The following is a 21,152-nucleotide window of genomic DNA, read 5'->3' on the forward strand; positions in this document are numbered from 1 at the left end:
TATTATTATTATTTTATACATACTGTCTGATTGCAGGATGCCATGTCGAGTTGGCCCAATATCCCACCTTCCCTGTGTTCTACGTAAAAAGGCACATGCGGATAAATGCCAAGTCTTCATTTTAGGGGAACTCGGTGTGAACAAGGTTAAAAATAAGCCCCACTTACAGTCGACATTCTTCAAATTTTTTACATGTTGCTGTTCGGTACCGACATGCTATGGGAAGATGCAGTTGACCCTGCAACTTTACATATTCAGCATATTCAGAGATAGTGTCAGTGACAGGACACAACCTGTGTGTAAGGGAATGCGGGAAAGGTGGGACAGTGTTGGTTGCAGGTCATGTTATGGCAATATCCCACTCCACTGGACTTTATTGCGTCCAATTTACTAAATCAGTCTAAATCAGGCTAAAAATACATTTACTCTACCTGTAAAAGCCAGCATTTTCCCACCAGTTTTTACCTGTCCATTAACTATATAAACGGTACAGAGAGAGAATGGAGGTAAAAAGTTGACTGGGAAGGCGGGATGCCAACTGTGAGTAAGAGAATGCTGCAAAAGCAGAATTATGTTAAATTGCAAGTCATGTTGTGGCAATATCTGGCTTCACTTAGTTCTATGTTCAAGGAACAGACGGATAAAGGCCAGGTCTTCTGTTATGGCTTTATGAAATATTTTTCCTATATAAACGACATTGACACAGACTGCGGGGATGAAGTCGACGTGAACATTTTTTGCCCCTCCAGAGGTAGTGTCACAGAACTAACAGAGGTGATATGTCACCTGTGTGTAAGGGTATTCTATAATGCCAGGACATTTATCTCACCATTTGACAAAAGTATTATTTTTTTGATGGTTATAGTTTTGATGCGTTACATTTTACAGGATCTGAGAAAGAGACCCTTTGATTTTTTTCCCACGATTGCTGTTCTAGTGTCTGTTAAAGACACTGACAGTATATGGGCACCACCTTGACACTGACCTTTCCCAGTTGTGTTGAAAGCAACAGTTGATGTTACTATTTTATATGTCACACTTGTATCTAATCAACGCTCTGTCGCTGTGTGAAAGCGGATACAATGACAGCAATGTCCCACCTTCACTGGGTTCTGGGTAAAAGGTGGATAAATTCCAGCTTTTCCATTACAGATCTGATGCATTCATTTTGCGGGATCTATGTTTAAAAGACGACACGCTCGCCTCCCATCATCCATCTAGACTCTGACAGACATCTTCTGTCCTTTACTTAAACATAAGAGCAATCTCACCTGTGAGGTGGAAGGAAGGTCATCTTTTCTTGAAGCGTCATTCCTGGAAAATGCAATGGAAAAAAAAACATTCTGTCCAGTGGCTCAGTGTACCATATAAACACAACGATGCTGAGATCTGCGGGTGGCAGCCGCATGCTCGCCAACCCAAAACAAATCTTTTACAGGCCATTGTGATGTTATCACATTTTAAAAGAAAATTTTGAGCCGCTCACCTTTTCTTATAGGACTCCATGCGGCTGGGCCTGGTTCCCTCAAAGGTTGCCGACATGGCACCGGATTCCTTCAATGGATAAACACTTTTGGATCATAATGCATCATTGTGAAACCACACAGCAAAAAAACAGGACTGATTGAGTTGCTTCTGGAAATAATTCCGGGTTAATTATTCTTTCACGAGCACGCAACTGAAGATGTATTTATAATTTATGTAAATAGTATTATAAATCAACCACAAGCTTTTATTTCATTTTAGTGATGGAAGGCTGTTTACTGTCAGCGATTTTGAGTGCTAAAGGAAAAAGCTAGCTAGTCAGCTACGATGGCAATTTCTTTTTCATCCGCGAACAATACAACACTTTATTTAAACATAACGTGTAAATAAAATTATCAATTGAACAACTGTCAGTTAGTTTAGTGTAGGCTAGCTAGTCGTCGTGGAGGCAAGCATACAACCAGTTATCTAGCAAGCTAGTCTATTTAGGGCAGATTTTCTTTCTTGAGCAAAACACTTTTAATCATAGTTAGTATGTAAATAAAATTATGCTCTAAACATGATATGAATTTGCTTTTTGGCTCCTTATGGATGCACTGGATGAACTATATCATACATCTTATTTTTACAGGTATTTGTGCAACATATGCTGCCATCCAAGCAATGTCTTTTTCAGGGATGCCCTGCTTATTTAATCAAAACAATGTCAATCCACACTCTGCACGTGTCACAACAGCGTGGCTTCGTAGTAAAATAGTGCGAGTACGGGACTGGCCTGCCGCATTATGAAGTGAAAAATACAACAACGGAGACCGAGGACTGCTGAGCAACTCAAGTTGTTCATCAAACAAGAATGGGAAAGAATTCCACCAACAAAGCTTGTCGCTACCAGTGTTGGGAAAGTTCATTTTCTATGCGAACTAGTTCAAAGTTCAGTTCACCGTTCCAAAATGAACTAGTTCAGTTCATAGTTCATAATTAAAAATTTGTTAACTAAGTTCACCTGTCCAAAAATTTACTTAGTCGCAGTTCTTACCCTCAAAATACTGGCATTTCATTCCCCCATTTTTGCCACCCATTCAGTCAACGCTAATAGCCAGTTGCAGCTTTCACCCTACAACCTCAAAAACATGAGGAAAAACATGTTTCTTCAATGGTGTTTTTTAAAATGAGGAATTGAAACAAAAAGAGGACCTTTGTCCTTAATGTGCAAATAAAAACATGCAACACAGTATCACAGGAGCAATGGTGAAAGGACATTGATAACTTCACCGTCCTTGCAGCTCTGGCTGACTATGTTAACAAAATATTTTATCTTATCTAGTCTTATATTACGAAACAAAATAAATTCCATATTATGATAGTGTGATCGTACAGTGTTTAAACTACAACATTCTGATACAAATAATAATTTTCCTAATAAAAAACACATTCGCTCCCATATACGGAGTGTCCCTGAACACACCTCAGGCATGTAAACATGAATGGCGGCCGCACCGAATCGGTTGCCAACTACGGCGTTTAACCCCTGACATATGAAGGCTTGTATATATTGTGTTCAGACAGGTTTTGTCCTAGAAGTCCCTCACAAAACCTGGCACTCTTGAATGAAAATGAACTTTCGTTCGAAAACAGTTCACAGATGCTAGAATGAGCGTGTTCTCAATATTGCTCATCAGGCACAAATGAACTAAGTTCAGTTCTCGTTGGCCAAAAATATGAACTAGATCGTGAACTTTCGTTCATGGAACTCATTCAGGTACAACACTGGTCGCTACACACTTTGTCATTGATGCACACAGCCGAACTAAACATAACCCGGGTACTGACTGACTCGCATCCTCTGCTTTCAGCCACTGTGACGTCACTGCCCATGCACAAGCCTTGTGAACTGGACTGCTTGAATAACAAATATACAAATGAACACAAATGCTTAAGGCACCTAAATTACAGAGATGAACATATCTTACCAAAACATGAGTGACGGTATACCTGTCCACATGCTGACCCAACCAAAACACACTGCACTTAGTTTCACGGCAGCTACCACGGGGTAGGACAAAGGACTGCAATATGTATTTGGCATCTCTTGCTGTTGTCACTCTGAAATCACTTTACTGACAACTCTACTCTTGGATGCGGCGAGATGTCTTTGGAGCGCACTGTGAGGGTCAATGCTCGTTTGTTTGTTTATGTGCCATGCGACTGGATGGCGACCAGTCCAGGGTGTACCATGCCTCTCGCCCAACATAAGGCACCAGCTCATCCGTAACCCGAATGGGGATAAGAGCTATAGATAATGGGATGGATGTTAATGCTTTCACTGGAGTGTGATTTTGAAGGTTAATTTGAAAGGGAGCTGCTTGCCGACATAGTGCCACATGCCTGACGTGTGTATAGGCATACTCTGTTGTCAACTTGAATAGTCAAGACACTGCAGGCTATGTATTTTACAAAGATGTGTAACCTGAGAGAGTAAAGCAACCAATAAGTAAAGAAGACTCACTCTGTGGGCGTCCTGGTTGAGCTGTGCCAGCGTCGGATTGTGTTTCCACTTCCTGGATTTTGGCGCGCACACCACCTGAGTGCTCTGCCCACCATGTGAGACTACGCCAACATTGGCTGTGTCCTCCCTCAAGTTTCTACCACAGCTGCTCTTGTCTTCTAATGTTGGGATATTCTCCTTGTTGGTGTCCGTTCTGTGACGAGAAAGGATGGCAGAGGTCTCCTCTCTAGTCTTTGTGGAGCTTGATGTGGAGTTAAAGCACACATTTTATAGTCTTTGTGCTGTTTAGCATTCCGGGCTAATTCTATTTACTGTCCACATGCATCGTATTGACATTTGGTGCAGTCATTGCTTGACTAATGCACTCATCTAATCCCAGTCAGCCATATCTCCAGGGTCCATCAACAAGGGTTTACAGAGCTGCCAACCTATAAAAACTCACTTCCAGAACATCCATCCATCCATCCATTTTCCAAACCGCTTATCCTCACTTGGGTCGCTGGTACGCTGGAGCCTATCCCAGCTAAATGCGGGCGAGAGGCGGGGTACACCCTGAACTGGTTGCCAGCCAATCGCAGGGAACATTTAAACAAACAAACAAACAACCATTCACACTCACATTCACACCTACGGGCAATTTAGAGTCTTCAATTAATCTACGATGCACGTTTTTGGGATGTCGGAGGAAACCGGAGTACTTGGAGAAAACCCACGCAGCCATGGGGAGAACAGGCAAACTCCACACAGGCGAGGCCGGATTTGAACCCGGGTCCTCAGAACTGTGAGGAGGATGTGCTAACCGGTCGTCCAACGTGCCGCACTTCCAGAACAATTTGTCCAAATATGTCTGAATTTCCATATTTTCTAAATTTTGTCAAGAACACTTCCATGCGACTTCCATAATCATAATCCTTAATAAATTGTGGCTTCAATATCTGTCATTTTAATGTTTTAATTACATCCACCTTGTAATGGTGGACGCAGTTGCAGTCTGAATCAAAGTACCAGTATATGAGATTCCGACGTTCCATCATCAAAAACATCTGTCTATGGATTAATTCGCATTTTGCCGATTCGGTTTTCAATCCTAGTAACAAAAAAACACAAATCTGTTATAAAGCAGATGAATCAGATCTCAAACAAAATTAAAACTCAGCACTCTATTTGCATGTAAGTGCATGACAGAAGAAGAAGAAATTACGTAATTATATCTTCTCTTGCATGCTATTTAAATCATAGATTTATATTTCCTATATCCACAATTGCTGCCGAAAGGATAGAATGCTTTCACTTCTCACTGGAGTGAGCGCAATTGTTGAGGGTTAATTTAACAGCGGGGCTCTTGCTGGCATTGCATCACATGCCAGACATGATATGTTCAGGTGTAATGTGATGTCGCCTGGAATAGCCGAGACAGTTCATGCTATGCTGCTTGTAAGCCTGCAAAATGTCTCACGAAATTGTGGGTTTATTTGACAGCAGGATTGCGTCACATGCCATGATCAATAGCTATACTCTGACGTCGTCTAGAATAATCATGCTGCTTGCTTGTGAACCTCCAAAACAACAGAGGACAGTTTTTCCAAACCTGACCGAGGGCCCTTGTTGGCATTACTTCACGTCCAACATTTGGATAGATGAACTTTGATGTCGTCTGGAGTAGTCAAGACAGTGCATGCTATGCTGCTTTTAGATCTACAAATTGTTGTTTCATGAAGTTCAGGGTCAGTTTGACAGGACAATTTCTTGACAAAGAACTTTGCGTCCCATGCTCAGTGTGTGTCTTGTCGTCTGGAATAGTCAAGAAGCCAAGCCTTATGATCCCAACTAGCTGTACAGGTCATGGCTATTATTTTTCTTTTAAGAAAACCCGTGTTCATGTGTCAACTTCTTGTCGCCATCATACCTGCTTCTGTCTCTACATCCAGAGCCGTCGTCCTGCTGCTCTCTGCGGTGCCGTCGACGCTGCCTTGCTGTTGAAACGAGCCGTCGCAGGGTCAGCTCCCCACCGCCTGAAGCGTGATGGCCATCGAACAGGTGCTGCTCTACGGTCGAACGGATGGTCCTGTCCAGGATTCTGCTCAGAGGGGAAAAACCTACAGTGCATTAAATATGCTCCGAAGGAAAGTATAAAGTGATGAATATGATTATAGGAGATATGACTTACTTGATGGCATCAGGTGAGCGAACTAAAGGGAAGCAGTGGGGGCTGAAAGAAGGAAAAGAAAGAGGAATTAAGCTGAATTAATGCTACACAAACCGAGTAATGCCGAACCTCCCCCACAGTGACTTCTTTTGCATCCATAACTGTTAGTAACATAATGACTATTGTGACTTTTGTTTTTTCATTTATTTGTAGTATCGTACGGAGCAGTCAGACTCTCCTGTCCCAGTAAGTCAACAATGGTACCCTTCTCAGACGGCAGCACAAAAAATATTTGAAAAAAAAAGAAAAACCTGCAGAAAAAGCAACACACCTACCTACCAACCAACTAACCAACCAACCATCCAACCGAGAATGGTTCAAGAATGAGCTCACAGACACGTTTTGCCTTTGAGAGCGAGGGATATCTATTTAATGAACACAAAACCAACAAACCAAGAGACCAACCGACCCATCAACTATCTAACCTAGTACCCGACCAACCAACCGACAAACAAACCAACTAAACGGACAAATCAACCAACCAACCAACCCGCATTCCAACAACCTACCGACCAACCAACCATCCAGCCAAGGATCCAACCAACCAAATAACCAAACCGACAAAAATACCAACAACCTACCATCCAACCAACTAACAAACCAACTTAGAAACCATTCAACCTAGCAACATACCAAGCAACCAACCAACAAAACATCTACCAAACAATCTTGGTTGCATGACTTTTGTGTGGTTTGGCGTTGGAGGTTCCACTGTATTACTATTATGGGGGTTGCAACAACAAATGAAAAATGTTTCTAGGAATGCGAGGGCATAGAACACAAAAGGAAGTGCTGACTTACAACGTGTCTGGTGGGTGACCTGTGAAAAATCTTCCACAAACACCAGTGTTTATAGTAAAGAGCGCAGCTTGGTGTAGGGCAAGGGATGAAGGGAGCGATTGACAGCACACAATGTGAAGGTGACAGCTTCCGAGTATTATCAAAATGTCATCTAAGCAATCAAATAAAAACGGACCCCTTAAGAAACTCAAAACAACAGGCAACAGAATGCCCACCCTCTAAGAATAGACCTGGCATTTACATGTTTAATGTATTTTTATTTATGTATCCTTTAGTTAGTTATCCTTGAATTGTCCCATTAAGATTCAGGATCTCTTCTTCCAGTAAGCCATGTTAAAGCGACATAAAACAGGTTAATGGGGTACCATTGGTGACTTAACCTTTGACTTCAATTGCTGAAAAATTGGCAAGATTAAACACCCTAACTCTTGTGTATGTAACTTTTAGGTACGGTAGTCTATTGTGCACTGCAAACAATGATCTGCTTTGGCCTTTCAGCTAAGATGCAAGTTGAATAAGAGCGTAGTAAAGCAGTTGTTTGATCAGGCTGGTACTGTGTAACCCGGGCCATCCGCAACTCTGCTAATCCCGTGTTACACTGCAGTGGCATATTAGCCAGGACCCTCAAAGGTTGTGCTGAACCATTCAGTGGGAGAATAACACAATAACCAGTGGGCAGAAGTTAAAACAAGACTTTGACAATGGAAGTGTGTGCGGAACATTGCTACAAGTCGACTGTAGCAGTAGGCACGTCTTATTCATTGTGCAAGTTAACGATGGAGGGAGTGAACAATTTGTGTCCATTTTTATGTTAACAAACTGCGTTCTGGTTCATGGAGAATGACGTTGGGATTAGACAGACAGACCATTTTGTATTCTGGCGCAAGAGGTACCATTTCATCTTCACTCAAATGTGAAAAAAATCCCTCAAACAAAAGGGATAAACTCATTCAACCGACAAACAAACTCTCGTCAAATAAGCAAGTACTTTTCAAGGCGAGGTGGTGACGAGGGGAATCCTGAGTGCAAGTGAAAGGGTGCCAATAATTACAGACTTCATGTCACTGATGAGACCAGTGAAGGCGAGAGTTTGAGATAGGACATGGAGGGGACGCGAGTGTATTCACATGAGTAGTAGTAACATTATATTAACGCAAAGCTGACGCTAGTAAAGTGGCGTTCGTATCCATATTGAGAATGCTGAGAAGTTGAACCGAAGGGGTCAGCATAACGTATAGTACAAATCTTCTTGAGGTCACCATTGTTGCTCTTTGCCATTACGCTGATGTCCATGCGGAATTTGTGCTGCGATGGGAACACTTTTGTGTGCATGCATGAAGCCTCCAATGTTTCTGATGAGGAGGATGAGGATGATGATGATGATGAGGATGATGATGATGATGATGCACCCTAGCAGCAACTTCCCCCATAAAACAAAACACTTAATGAGCTTTCCAACAGGGCCTACCTCATGTAGAAAGGAGATATTGGCCTCTCATCTTCCTGGCCGCTAAAACATAAAGACACACACAATCGTTAGCTTTGTGGCGACTGGAACCTGTCTCGGTTGATTACGGTGAGCCTCCACAGGATATACTGTAGGCTGATGGTGCTGACTGGATCTAAGCCAGCCAGCAGCACATGGTTGAATTATGCAACCACTCGGGACTGGGACTCGGCACTGGCAGTGGAAGTTGTGGTCGTTGCTTAATATTTTCGTACACTGTGGCTGGCAAGAGGAAATGTCATAATCACTCACATAGTTTCTCCTAAATCTGACTTGAATGCTGTGTTTTCTTCCTTAAAAGTCATAGGGGGCAAAAATAACACTGAAAACAAACCAGTGCCAAGTTAATAACTGATTATCGCAAAAATCTACTTGATGGAGTTGCCTTTTAACGCCAAATCTCATTTTATGAAAAGACACCTCTTTCACGCAGAGATTGTCGCAAAATTACCACATAAGAGCCCTAAAAGAAACTTTCAGACAGAACACAGCAAAGTGGGATATTGCATATATTTTATCATAGTGTTAATGTTTAGTTTTTTTAATTCAAATTATGTTTTGGGTTTCGTTCAAAACAAAGGATTTAGGTTTCCAGTTGGGCAGTGAGCAAAATGGGCCAAAGTTCAGTGAACTTCAAAAGTCTTCAGAAACAACACGAAGCATAAGAGACATTGACCATTCCTTGAAGCATTAGTTTTTTTTTTTTTTTTTTTTTTTTAAATTGTCCTACCACTCTTGTGTACCGTGGTGGTGTTTTTAAAGTCTGGCAAGCGTATTAAATATTAGCTCACGCCGCCGCCTTGCATTGCAAAAGAGCGGAAATCCAGCTTACCCACTACCTTACTGTAGGGATAACAACATGCTTTGTGGAGCTGCAGAGAAACATACTGGTTATTCCGGGCTGAATGGAAAACTACCCGGAACAAGCCAGTCCATCATGAGTTGCTCCAGTTTTGTAATTCAGCTTCATTAAAGATGCAAAACATTTTTTTTTTTTACAAAAACACAAATGTTAAGGTTGACTGAAGCCACGTGTTTGTTAGGCTCACTGAAGGCTAAATTGCCTTCAATATTTACAAAAACATGTACATTCGGTTCAGCGAAGGTTAAATTGTTTGCGAAAAGATTGATCTTATGTTCATTGAAGTCTAAATTATTTTCGATGTTGACAAAAACATGCGCTCGCTCAGTTGTTGTTTACAAAAACACGTTAGGTTTGTTCAAGACTAAATTTTCCTTAGTTTACAAAAACATGATTGACATATTGAAGACTGTAAATCATCTTCAATGTTTTGCTGTCTCGTCAAAACATGTACATTAGGTTTGTTGAAGACTCCAATTTGTCTTCCACGTTTACAAAAACACATGCCGGTACGTGAGGTTAATTGAATGTTTATGAAGACACATTAGGCTAGAGACGATGAAGACTCTAAACTGCCTTTGATGTTTATAAAAACACCATGTCAAGTTTGTTGAAGACTGTACGTCGTCTTCAATGTTTTGCAGAACACACGATAGGTTCAGTGGATGATCTAAAACGTCTTCCGTGTTGACAAAAACACGTAGGCAGATCTATCAAAAATGAAATTTTCTACATTTTCTAGATCGTGTTAGGTTGATTAAGGAAGCATGTATTTTAGGACCACTGAAGACTGAAAATTGTAGATTTTTACAAAAACATATGTTAAGTTTGTTGAAGACTAAGTTGTCTTGGATTTTTATAAAAAAATACATTTGGTTTGTTGAAGACATCGATCCATCCATCCATTTTCTTTACCGCTTATCCTCACTAGGCTGGGCTGCTGGAGCCTATCCCAGCTAGCTTCGGGCAAGAGGCGGGGTACACCCTGAACCGGTCGCCAGCCAATCGCTGGGCACATAGAAACAAACAACCATTCGCACTCACGTTCACACCTACGGGAAATTTAGAGTCTTCAATCAACCTACCACGCAAGGGGGGGACATGCAAACTCCACACAACCGGGCAGATGTCCTAACCAGTCCTTCACCGTGCCGGCTTGTTGAAGACAAATTTCTTCAATGTTGAGGAAAACGTACGTTAGAGGTTTGTGCAAGTCAATAAATACATTAGGTATGTTGAAGAATAAAATGTTTTTGATGTTTAGGAGAACCGGTATGTTAGGTTTGTGGAAGACTAAATTGTCTTTGGTGTTCCAAACAAACGTAAAACTAGGTTCACCGAAAAACCCATCGGTTGGAAACAGTTTCCAACTACATCTTTGGTGCATTCAGACAGAAGACAGATGAGTCTTGCCCTGACAGCCTGCCAGCGACGCCATCACCACTCACCCTAGCACCTAATTGCGACGTTCCTCGCTCCCACCCGGCTCCGAAGGAGTTTCTGAGAACGCGTCAGCTGCATAACAGCCATCCTGTGGACCATAGCAACTGCACACAAAAGCCAGCATGTGACCGGGAGCACGGTAAATTCACATGACGCTGCTATGTTGGTTCATGAGTGGCGAGTGAGGGTGGTGTCATATTTCAGGTGCAGGTGAGACCGCTAAGGCATTGATTTGACACAAAAGAGGAGGTAGCCATCCGTGAAGGCCAGTAAAGATGGTCAATTTAAAGATCTCTTCCACGACACACTAAGTCACTTATAGGAATGTCATGGGGCTTTGTTTCTAGAAAATATCTGGACTTGGCATGCCCTGAAACTAGGGCACCGTGATAACAAGGGTAACGCACACACCACATATTGTAGGTAGCAACAGGCTGGTCTAATCTAACACATGCCTATGGAAAGTAAGACCGTACTGTTATGAATGCGTAACGGCGAATATCAACGGTATAGATTTAACTCGTGAAAAATTTGCGTAGATTTGCTCCAAATTTGACTCAAAGGAGCGTTTGCTTAAAATAAAGCTATGAGATTATGTGTACAAAAGTATTGGAAGACCTACCCCCTTAAAAAGGGTATATGGAGGAAAATATGGAACGCTTAACACAGCTTCCAAAGAAATACAGGGTATTATGTTTATCATAATACTAAATATTACAGGCAGCGTGGTAGAAAACGTGGTTAGCACATCTGCTTCACAGTCGAGAGATCCAGGGTTCGAATCTCGCCGGGTTTGCATGTCGTTAGTCTAATAGACGGGGGGGTGCACATAACAATTTTGGCTTGGTTCTTAAATGAGCACCGGAGGTTGTTGCGTGGTTTTAATTTTGTATTTGTTACCTAGGTCCTGTACAAATAAAGGGGGGAAAAAAAACCCTTTAATGACCTTATAAGCATTTTTTTGGTTTGTTTTTTTCTTTTTGTATGTGCTTTACATGTTATTAGTCTTAGTCTGAGCGGGTTTCCAGCTGGTAAACAGCCTGTACATACTGTACACGTAGCAATAGACAGTCATTTAGACACATTGTATACTTTGCATTCTCTATATACAATTACATACAATTGTATAGGAATTACAGATAGATACTTATTTGATAACCTCGTGAGGACATTTTCATGTCATTTATTTCAAATTTATGGTTATGCCAGCCCACACTGTCATTTTTAATGATGATGAGGAGGAAGATGATAGGGTGGGGATCGGGGCGACGCCATGGAGAGATCTACATTTATGTAGATTCTGAGTCATCCAGGTCAAGATAATCCACAAAGGTTGAATCAAGGCAACTGGACTCCTCGTTTGTTGTTGTTGTTTTTTTTTTTTTCCTTTCTTTCTTGTTTTCCAAAAATGTTAAAAAATGACTTAACGATATTCTCTGCATCACTGTGCTTGCGTGGATACCAAACAGCACTTTTCAATTACTGATATGTAACAAGCATTTTCCATACATTTTATGCTTTCAAATTGTTTTGATTTTACATTTACAATATATTTAAAAAGTGTGTTTTAATAAGGTCACTGATGGTGTAGTGGTACACTCGCCTGACTTTGGTGCGGGCAGCGTGGGTTCAGTTCCCACTCAGTGACGGTGTGAATGTGAGTGTGAATGTGCCCTGTGACTGACTGGCGACCAGTTCAGGGTGTAGTCCGCCTTTCGCCCGAAGTCAGCTGGAATAGGCTCCAGCGTCCCGCGACCCTAACCAGGATAAAATGGTGTTGAAAATGGATGGATGGATGTTTTAATAAGTTTAAAGCATGTGGGAGGGGTAAAACTATCTAAAAAAAACCTTGACAGATTTTCCACTTATTGCAGGTGACTCTGAAATGTATCCCCAGTGGCGAATGGGGACACTGTATATACCGACAATTATGTTCTTTTTGGTTTGGATTTGTGGGTAAATAGCATCGCAGACTGCTGACGCACTCGACTGGAGTACCCCCGCCATACTGTACGCCGGTCCTGAATACGATCTGACAAGGGGAGTGTTACTGCAGCGCTTAACACGTGACGACAAGCTATTTTGAGTCTTTACTTACTATATGTACAGTACATGAAGAGATCCGGTATACAAAGTATTTTGAAGAAGTCAGGAATCAGACAAACATAAATGTGGGAGATATAGGTAGAAGTATCAGTCAAATAGTTCTCCAAAAAAATCTACGGTAAAGGAGGTTATCCTGTTAATTTGTAATGGTGGAGAACCCCCCACTCGTGCGCATGTGTCATACAAACTTTTACGTAACAAGTCAATAAATCTGGCGCTGATACACTATTAAAATGTGATTTAAAGTGACACTACGGGTTTTGAGGTCTGGGTTGAGCTGTAGTGGACACCTAGACGTAAATGTCTCACCTTGCGGCTTCAGCGTCGTCACACAGACAGCGTTTTATTGTACCGCGTTATATTTGTGCATGGAAGGACAAAATTTAGACCCAGGCCGATACAATAACAATTTCTTTCGGCACACTCCGGGGTGTTCTATGGGTTGTTTCTCATGTGCTGCCTAAATATCACCACATACAACAAAATAATAAAATCAAATAAATAACTAATACCTAAACCAAGCCCAACATTAACACAACTCTAATCTAATGTTAACAATAGCCGACCATAAACAAACCATAAGCTAACTCTTTGAACTATAACCCAAAAATTACCCCAACCTAACCATAACCCTAGCCCTATCATAACCCTTAACTGTAACCCTCACCCATGACCTACTTTGGGTCTCAACATGTTGCTAAGGTCAATGGTCAGACTACTAGGGAACGTGCTTGTTGTCAGCACTCCGCATGGCTCAACGTTCAATCAGTCTCTAGAGATTTGTGGATTCAAATGCATCAGGAAGTTGGATTCAAAGGTAAAATTGACTGCTAATCAAAGTCAAGACTTGAGTCTGGGTGATGTCATCGCAAAGCGGAAAGTTCTCAGTACCCCTCTTGCAGAGAGATCCTGCATAATTAGCGAAGTTAGTGTCAGGTGCATTTCGTTCAAATATAACAAAATAGTTGTCGGGCTGCGACAACTATTTTATATGTCATATTCGAGAGGGTCTGTGCTTTCCATGCATCACGGTGGGAGAAATGTGGGTCAAGTTTTAAATTACACACCATGGTTGCAGTATGGCCCGATACCCTTATACACAGATATCGTCAATACTTCAGAATGAGGTAAATTCACGTTGTCATCGTCCAGATTCCGTTTCCGTGCTGTTTATACGGAACAGCAAAAAACTAACTGAAAAATGCTGGCTTTTACTGGCAGAGTGAAAGGGGCAACACTGTTACTTCACCATAAGGAGAATGTCTCTCATTGTTTGAACATGCACAGTATTCCTGGTTCCAAAGGGTCTTTTCTATTTACCCAACATCTAGATCCCCTTTTACACTGCTTGCTTTAGCAATGCGACTTTTTTTTTTTCTGCAGCACAGTTGTGTATAAAATGTATGGACACGGAATAGGAGTATCAGAGCTAATAAATCAATAGTGTCTTACACCCTGCCCGTCAAATCTGTGTTTTTCCTTTGTTGTTGGTCAGTGTGAAAGGTACCGACACAGAATGGAGAGACAAAAGTCTACCTAGCAATGTTCAGGCTTCAGTAGTCTCAGAGCAAGTAGATCAATAGCCCCTTTGACACGGCCCATCAAAGCCATCTTTTTCCCGGGTTGCAGTTCTGTGTGAAAGGTACTGACATGGTTTCAGTTTCAGATGCTTATAATAGGCTTGTGCGCGTGCCTCAGGCTCAAGGCCGTGGAGCTCAGGCTTTAGATTCCTGATTGCTGTCAAACACTCGCCTTGCATCCCCCACCTCACAGTCAAGGCTAAACAACACAAGTTTGTGAAGGTCCTGTCACTTAGTTACCACGACTGGAGCCTTGCCTGGTATCGACACTGGGACGTTAGTTTTGCATGTGATTTCGCTTGAATTTTGGTTACTTTTGTCTCTGCTTCCACATTTTATGCACATAAAAGGAGTCAATTGTCACTGTTTTTATATCCTTGCAGCTCCAGTATTTCTACGTTAATGAGATGAGTACTGTATCAAATTTGATTGATTCATTCATTAAATGTAAGAATTCTGCCGATTGGGTGTTATAGATTGTTGATTAACCACAACTGGAAGAAGCGCAAAATAGGGTGCAAGGTTAGACCAGCAAAGGTGCTGTTGAGTCACTTTTAACTTTATTGTGCTCCCCCACTATAATGTAGTTCAACTACAGCTACATCAAAGATTTTTTTGTGGAGCGCATCTACTTGTCTTTCGCAGATATCTGTAATGCCCTCGTATGTGGGAAAGAAGGGCCGCAGTCGCCGATGCCCTTTTCAGCCATTTATTGAATGCCAGGAAAACATATCTAACGTACAAATACTACAATGGACTCTGTCCACAAAACAGTAGAGTATGAGCCCTAAAAAAAAAAAAAAGATTTTCCCCCAAAAGCAACACAAACAATACCATAAACATTATTATGTTCTGTTTGAATCATCATCCAAATTCAATGTTTTTTTTAAGATACCTGAGATTTCGCACAATGTTGAACTCACTGAAGATTAGGTGTTTTGTTCTGTCCCATAATCCAGTGTGTGTGTGTGTGTGTGTGTGTATATATATATATATATATATATATACAAAATTTGCTTTTTTGTTTTGTTTTAGTTATTGCTTTCATTTTCCTCCTTAAAGAAAGTGGTTTTTTTTTGTTTGTTTTTGCTCCACCCCCGAAGAATCGTTGGTTATGTTGGCTTTTGGATTGCAAAAAAATTATATAAAACTATTTATAAAATTATTTTGTTGATGTTTTACAGATAAATTTGAAAAAAAAGCCATAATGTTTTGATCCTTAACAAAGAAAGTGTGTTGTGTATCATCTTACCTGACATGGGAACAGGCAGGGGCAGGGGCAGGGGCAGGGGCAGGGGTGTCCCCGCGAGGCGTCTCCATAACCTCCGCAGGGCTGACGCTTCTCAGAGGCACCACTATCGGTACGCCGAGAGGCCCCCCGCCACGGGGCATTGGCATTGTTACCAGGTGCCCGGGGAAGGCAGGCGCTTGAGGGGCACCCCCATCAGTCTTGGCTTTCCTCACCTGTTTTATGACCAGAAGAGAAAAATAGTCGTGACGGGAAAGGCGAGTCAGCATGTGAGGCCAGCGATACGCCGCTGACATTTGCACCCTGCCCACCTGATATCACACACACACACGCACGCACACAACCTTCTTTCTAGATGCAATAAAACGTGCATTTGAGGTTTGCCGCAGGGGAGCTTGAGCAATAAAAAGCACAGATGAAATATTATTAAAAAAAGGTTCAATCAATGTTTGGTTTACCGTGCCGACCCGGAGCGGGTACAGTTGTAGTGACCCGCCGATTGTGTTATAGGAGAAGAAGCGTAACCTGACCACGGCCACCTTGCGACATGGACCCCTTTGCATCATCAGCGGCAACAAAACCAAGCTCGCCGAACCGACCACCCGAATGTGGGACTCGCGCCCTAAATGAGGGCTTCTGATTTCACGGCTATCGACTTCAGTGGAAACGCTCGATGCGTTGGGTTCGGTTCAAAGTCAATTATCAGTGGGCTATTTCCATTCAGGGCCTCGCTAAATGCCTCCACTCGACCCAATTCTAGTTACCTAATGGCTGAGTCTTTGTAATTAGCGCCGCCGCTGCTGTTTCTCCAGCCTGACCTGCTACCCGATTCCAATCCTTCATGGCTCCGGTATTGATTTTCCTAAATATGTCTTTCACAGAAAGCCAATGATTGACGACCTACAGGCACCACAGGCCTTTCGATGATGCATACGTGCGTATATTCTTGTTGTTTTTTTCTATCATAAATGAAGACAAAAGCGGCAATATCGTTGTAATCAAAATCAAATATCTCCATTTTTCTTTTTTTCTATTATTATTTTAATCCCGAAAAAAAATATTTGCTGTTTTTGAATTGAACTACTGTAACCTATATTTTTTGTTTCAGTGTTTTCTATTTGAAAAGCAAATTTTTGGGGCCTTAACACTGAGCAAAGAATTTGTTTTTTGGTTTTGAGGGAATGGAATTTTTTTTTATTATTTTTAACCTCAACAAAGAAAATGTGCTTTTTTTGTTTTGTTTTGTTTTTCATATTAAGATACCATAGCCTACAGTAGTACCTTGACTTACAAATGCGCCGACCTATGAGTTTTTCGAGACGTCGTTGGTCCAAGTATTGCTTTGTGCTGCGAGCCAAAATTTGAGTTTCAAGGAAGCTTGAGCTATGCGGCTACACGAGTGAAGTGGCAAAAAAAGGCGAGCTACAGTATCCGATACACTTTGTGTGTCTGTGTGTCTCTGTGTGTATTTACATACACGTCAATGCTAATCTTAAACAGCGATGATATGAAAAGATATATTTTATTAACAGAAAATACCTGGCAGGTATGTTTGGCCTTGAGGGTGAGACACAGCTTTTATGGAGCAAGTTAATGACTGTGGTGATGATTAATGAGCTCATCAATCATTAAGAGTGTCTAAACCGGGAATATCTGTGATTCAACTGTATCATTCCAGTGTCTTCTTTTTCCTTAGTTTAAAACGGGTTAACATTTGTATTATGGATTCACTTAATGGGCTATTACCAATAACTTATTGATTTAGGGCATCGGTGTGATAATCAATACATACAGTATCCAGTGAGACCAATGCTGTGTAATCCAAGTTTCACGTGTAATTTTAAAAAATTTGAGATTTCTGGAAAAAATGCACCTTTAAAGTCGCACCTAAAGCGTTTAAAACTGCCGAGACCTCAATTCAGGGGTTAACAAGAGGATTAAATTTGCTTTCAACTTTTTCTTTGTTTCTTTGGATTAGTTTTTATGACTGCACAGGTTAGCATTAGCACCAGATAGTTAGTTGCTCGGTGACGTTGTCAACGTGGTGGAGGATGGTGTGGGTATTTGTGTTTGGCAAAGTGTCCGCTGCATGCGCCACATGCATGGATTTGCTACACTTATTAAGTGTATAATTGTATTATGGGGGTCCTCGATTTACGGCGGTCCCGACAACGGCGCGCGATGAAGAGATGTAGGAATATTTGATCACACGGCAAAATAAGTCACGCTCAGTTACTGGTGGTGGTGTACTTACTGTTTTTTCATTTCATTGTTTTATATTTATGGCCTGGCGGCACGGTGGGCGACTGTCTCACAGTTCTGGGGACCGGGGTTCAAATCCTGGCCCCGTCTGTGTGGAGTTTGCATGTTCTCCCCGTGCCTGCGTGGCTTTTCTGCGGGCACGCCGGTTTCCTCCCACATCCCAAAAACATGCATGCTGGGTTGATTGAAGACTCTAAATTGCCTGTAGGTGTGAATGGGAGTGCGAATGGTTGTTTGTTTATGTGTGCCCTGCGATTGCCTGGCAACCTGTTCAGGGTGTACCCCGCCTCCTGCCCGATGATAGCTGGGATAGGCTCCAGCACTCCCGCGACCCTTGTAAGGATAAGAGGCTCAGAAAATGGATGGATGGATATTTATGGCCTAATGCCTGTGAGGGATATTGTTGAGCGTTAATTTGACAGGGGTGCGCTTGCCGACATTGTGCCACATACGTGACGTGCGGGCGTACTTTAATGTCACCTGGAATAGTCAAGACAGTGCAGGCTATGCCGCTTGTAAGCCTCAAAACAATAAATAATACTATTTAAAGCTGAGAGGGGCTTTTCATGTGAATATATATTGTAATTATGACTTAAAGGGAGTTTCGACTTCAGATTACATCACTCATTAGCACTAGACAAGACCACCCCCTTGAAACAGGCGAAGTTTAAAGAGGCTTCAACAATGTGGTGTAAGGTGTACTGTAATTCTTGATATTTTGGGTACATTGATAGCCTGACATTAAGGCACATGGGAACTGAATTGTGAAAAAAAATAAAAATAAAATAAAAACATAACACGCGTCCTTTAAAACATTCCCTATTCAGTTAATAAAGGTTTTATGATGATCTTGGAATGGATGATTTCAAGGTGTACTATCCTATGGGAAAAATTTGAAATCCCCCCAAAAATGAAAGAATCCCAATCGCCGTCAAAGCTCCCCGCTGTCCCATGTGTCATTTGAAGAGCCCGTAACCGTCTGTTTTGCTTCCTGCTGCCGAACACTTCCTTTAATCATGTGACCATCATCCGATTAGGCCTGATACAAAACTATAATATGTTAATTGGCAGCAAGGCAAAAAAAAAAAGCAAAAAAGTCAGATAAGAAAGCAGGAAATAGCGCTTGGAAAGGAAAAGAAGTAGATGAGTGGTAAAACCATGAAATGAATGATACTGTATGTGGACTATACCTTCCTCTTCCTAGGCCTCACATGTGTGCTGCTGTTGGCTTGGCACAAAGGTACTGCATCATGATGTCCAACCTTTGGGAAAAAACATGGGGGTGAATGACTTTTTGAAATTTTAATCAATTAATTACTATTATTGTAATTAAAGCAAAGAAAATTAAATGAATTGAAAATACATTACATGTTTTCCACTTCTAGAAACAGCATTGCATAAAACAATTAATTTAAATGCAATTTATATGAAGTTTTATTTAATTTAAACATAATTTAAATGTAAATTCTGTTTATTATTACAACCCCAATTCCAGTGAATAAATAAAAACAGAATACAATGATTTGCAAATCATGTTCAACCTATATTTAATTGAATACACTACAAAGACAAGAGAGTTAATGTTCAAACTGATAAACCTGATTGTTTTTAGCAAATAATCATTAACTTAGAATTTTATGGCTGCAACACATTCCAAACAAGCTGGGACAGGTGGCAAAAAAGACTGAGAAAGTTGAGGAATGCTCATCAAACACCTGTTTGGAACATCCCAATTGGGAACAGGTGGGTGCCATGATTGGGTAGAAAAGGAGCTTCCCTGAATTGCTCAGTCATTCACAAGCAAAGATGGGGCGAGGTTCACCTCTTCGTGAACAACTGCGTGAGAAAATAGTCGAACAGTTTCAGGACAATGTTCCTCAATGTACAATTGCAAGGAATTTAGGGATTTCATAATCCATATCATCATCAAAAGGTTCAGAGAATCTGGAGAAATCACTGCATGTAAGCGGCAAGGACGAAAAGCAACATTGAATGCCTCTGACCTTCGATCCCTAAGGCGGCACTGCATCAAAAAACAACATCAATGTGTAAAAGATATCACCACATGGGCTCAGGAACACTTCAGAAAACCAATGTCAGTAAATAGAGTTTGGCGCTACATCCGTAAGTGCAACTTGAAACTCTACTATGCAAAGCAAAAGCCATTTATCAACAACACCCAGAAACGCCGCCGGCTTCTCTGGACCCGAGCTCATCTAAGATGGACTGATGCAAAGTGGAAAAGTGTTCTGTGGTCCGATGAGTCCACATTTCAAATTGTTTTTGGAAATTGTGGACGTCGTGTCCTCCGGGCCAAAGAGGAAAAGAACCATCCGGACTGTTATGGACGCAAAGTTCAAAAGCCAGCATCTGATGGTATGGGGCTGTGTTAGTGCCAATGGCATGGGTAACTTACACATCTGAGAAGGCACCATTAATGCGGAAAGGTACATACAGGTTTTGGAGAAACATATGCTGCCATCCAAGCAACGTCTTTTTCATGGACGCCCCTGCTTATTTCAGCAAGACAATGCCAAACCACATTCTGCACGTGTTACAACAGCGTGGCTTTGTAGTAAAAGAGTGCGGGTACTAGACCTGCAGTCTAGTAGACCTGCCTGCAGTCCAAACCTGTCTCCCATTGAAACATGTGGCGCATTATGAAGCATAAAATACAACAACGGAGACCCCGGACTGCTGAACAGCTGAAGCTGTACATCAAGCAAGAATGGGAAAGAATTCCACCTACAAAGCTTCAACAATGAGTGTCCCAAATGTTTATTGAATGTTGTTGAAAGAAAAGGAGATGTAACACAGTGGTAAACATGACCCTGTCCCAGCTTTTTTGGAATATGTTGCAGCCATAAAATTCTAAGATAATGATTATTTGCTAAAAAAAAATCAAGTGTATCAGTTTGAACATTAAATATCTTGTCTTTGTAGTGTATTCAATTAAATGAAGGTTGAAAATGATTTGCAAATCATTGTATTCTGTTTTTATTTATGTTCAACACAACGTCCCAACTTCATTGGAATTGGGGTTTTATTTTAATTTGCTTATTCTTGAATTTAAATATTGTAGAATTTAAATACTTTCATTTAAATATTGTTAAACTTAAATATACCAATATTTTTAATTGAAATG

General features: G+C 41.3%; 1 protein-coding gene across 4 annotated transcripts in view; it reads right to left on the reverse strand.

Moving 5' to 3' along the window:
- fam13a (family with sequence similarity 13 member A) overlaps positions 1–21,152 on the reverse strand; it is a 58,171-nt gene that overhangs the window by 22,948 nt on the left and 14,071 nt on the right. For 2 of the 4 annotated variants that reach the window (XM_061770854.1, XM_061770851.1), the window contains exons 6-13: positions 19,198–19,269; positions 15,749–15,960; positions 8,467–8,508; positions 6,159–6,200; positions 5,898–6,068; positions 3,992–4,232; positions 1,487–1,554; positions 1,272–1,314 (exon numbers count right to left, since the gene is read on the reverse strand). In XM_061770854.1, the coding sequence (XP_061626838.1) occupies positions 1,272–1,314; positions 1,487–1,554; positions 3,992–4,232; positions 5,898–6,068; positions 6,159–6,200; positions 8,467–8,508; positions 15,749–15,960; positions 19,198–19,269 (891 nt within the window). The remainder of the gene's footprint in view (positions 1–1,271; positions 1,315–1,486; positions 1,555–3,991; positions 4,233–5,897; positions 6,069–6,158; positions 6,201–8,466; positions 8,509–15,748; positions 15,961–19,197; positions 19,270–21,152) is intronic. The other 2 variants (XM_061770853.1, XM_061770852.1) reach the window with 2 other exon arrangements.

The sequence above is a fragment of the Phyllopteryx taeniolatus genome, chromosome 4 (assembly GCF_024500385.1).
Source record: "Phyllopteryx taeniolatus isolate TA_2022b chromosome 4, UOR_Ptae_1.2, whole genome shotgun sequence".
Classification (NCBI taxonomy): domain Eukaryota; kingdom Metazoa; phylum Chordata; class Actinopteri; order Syngnathiformes; family Syngnathidae; genus Phyllopteryx; species Phyllopteryx taeniolatus.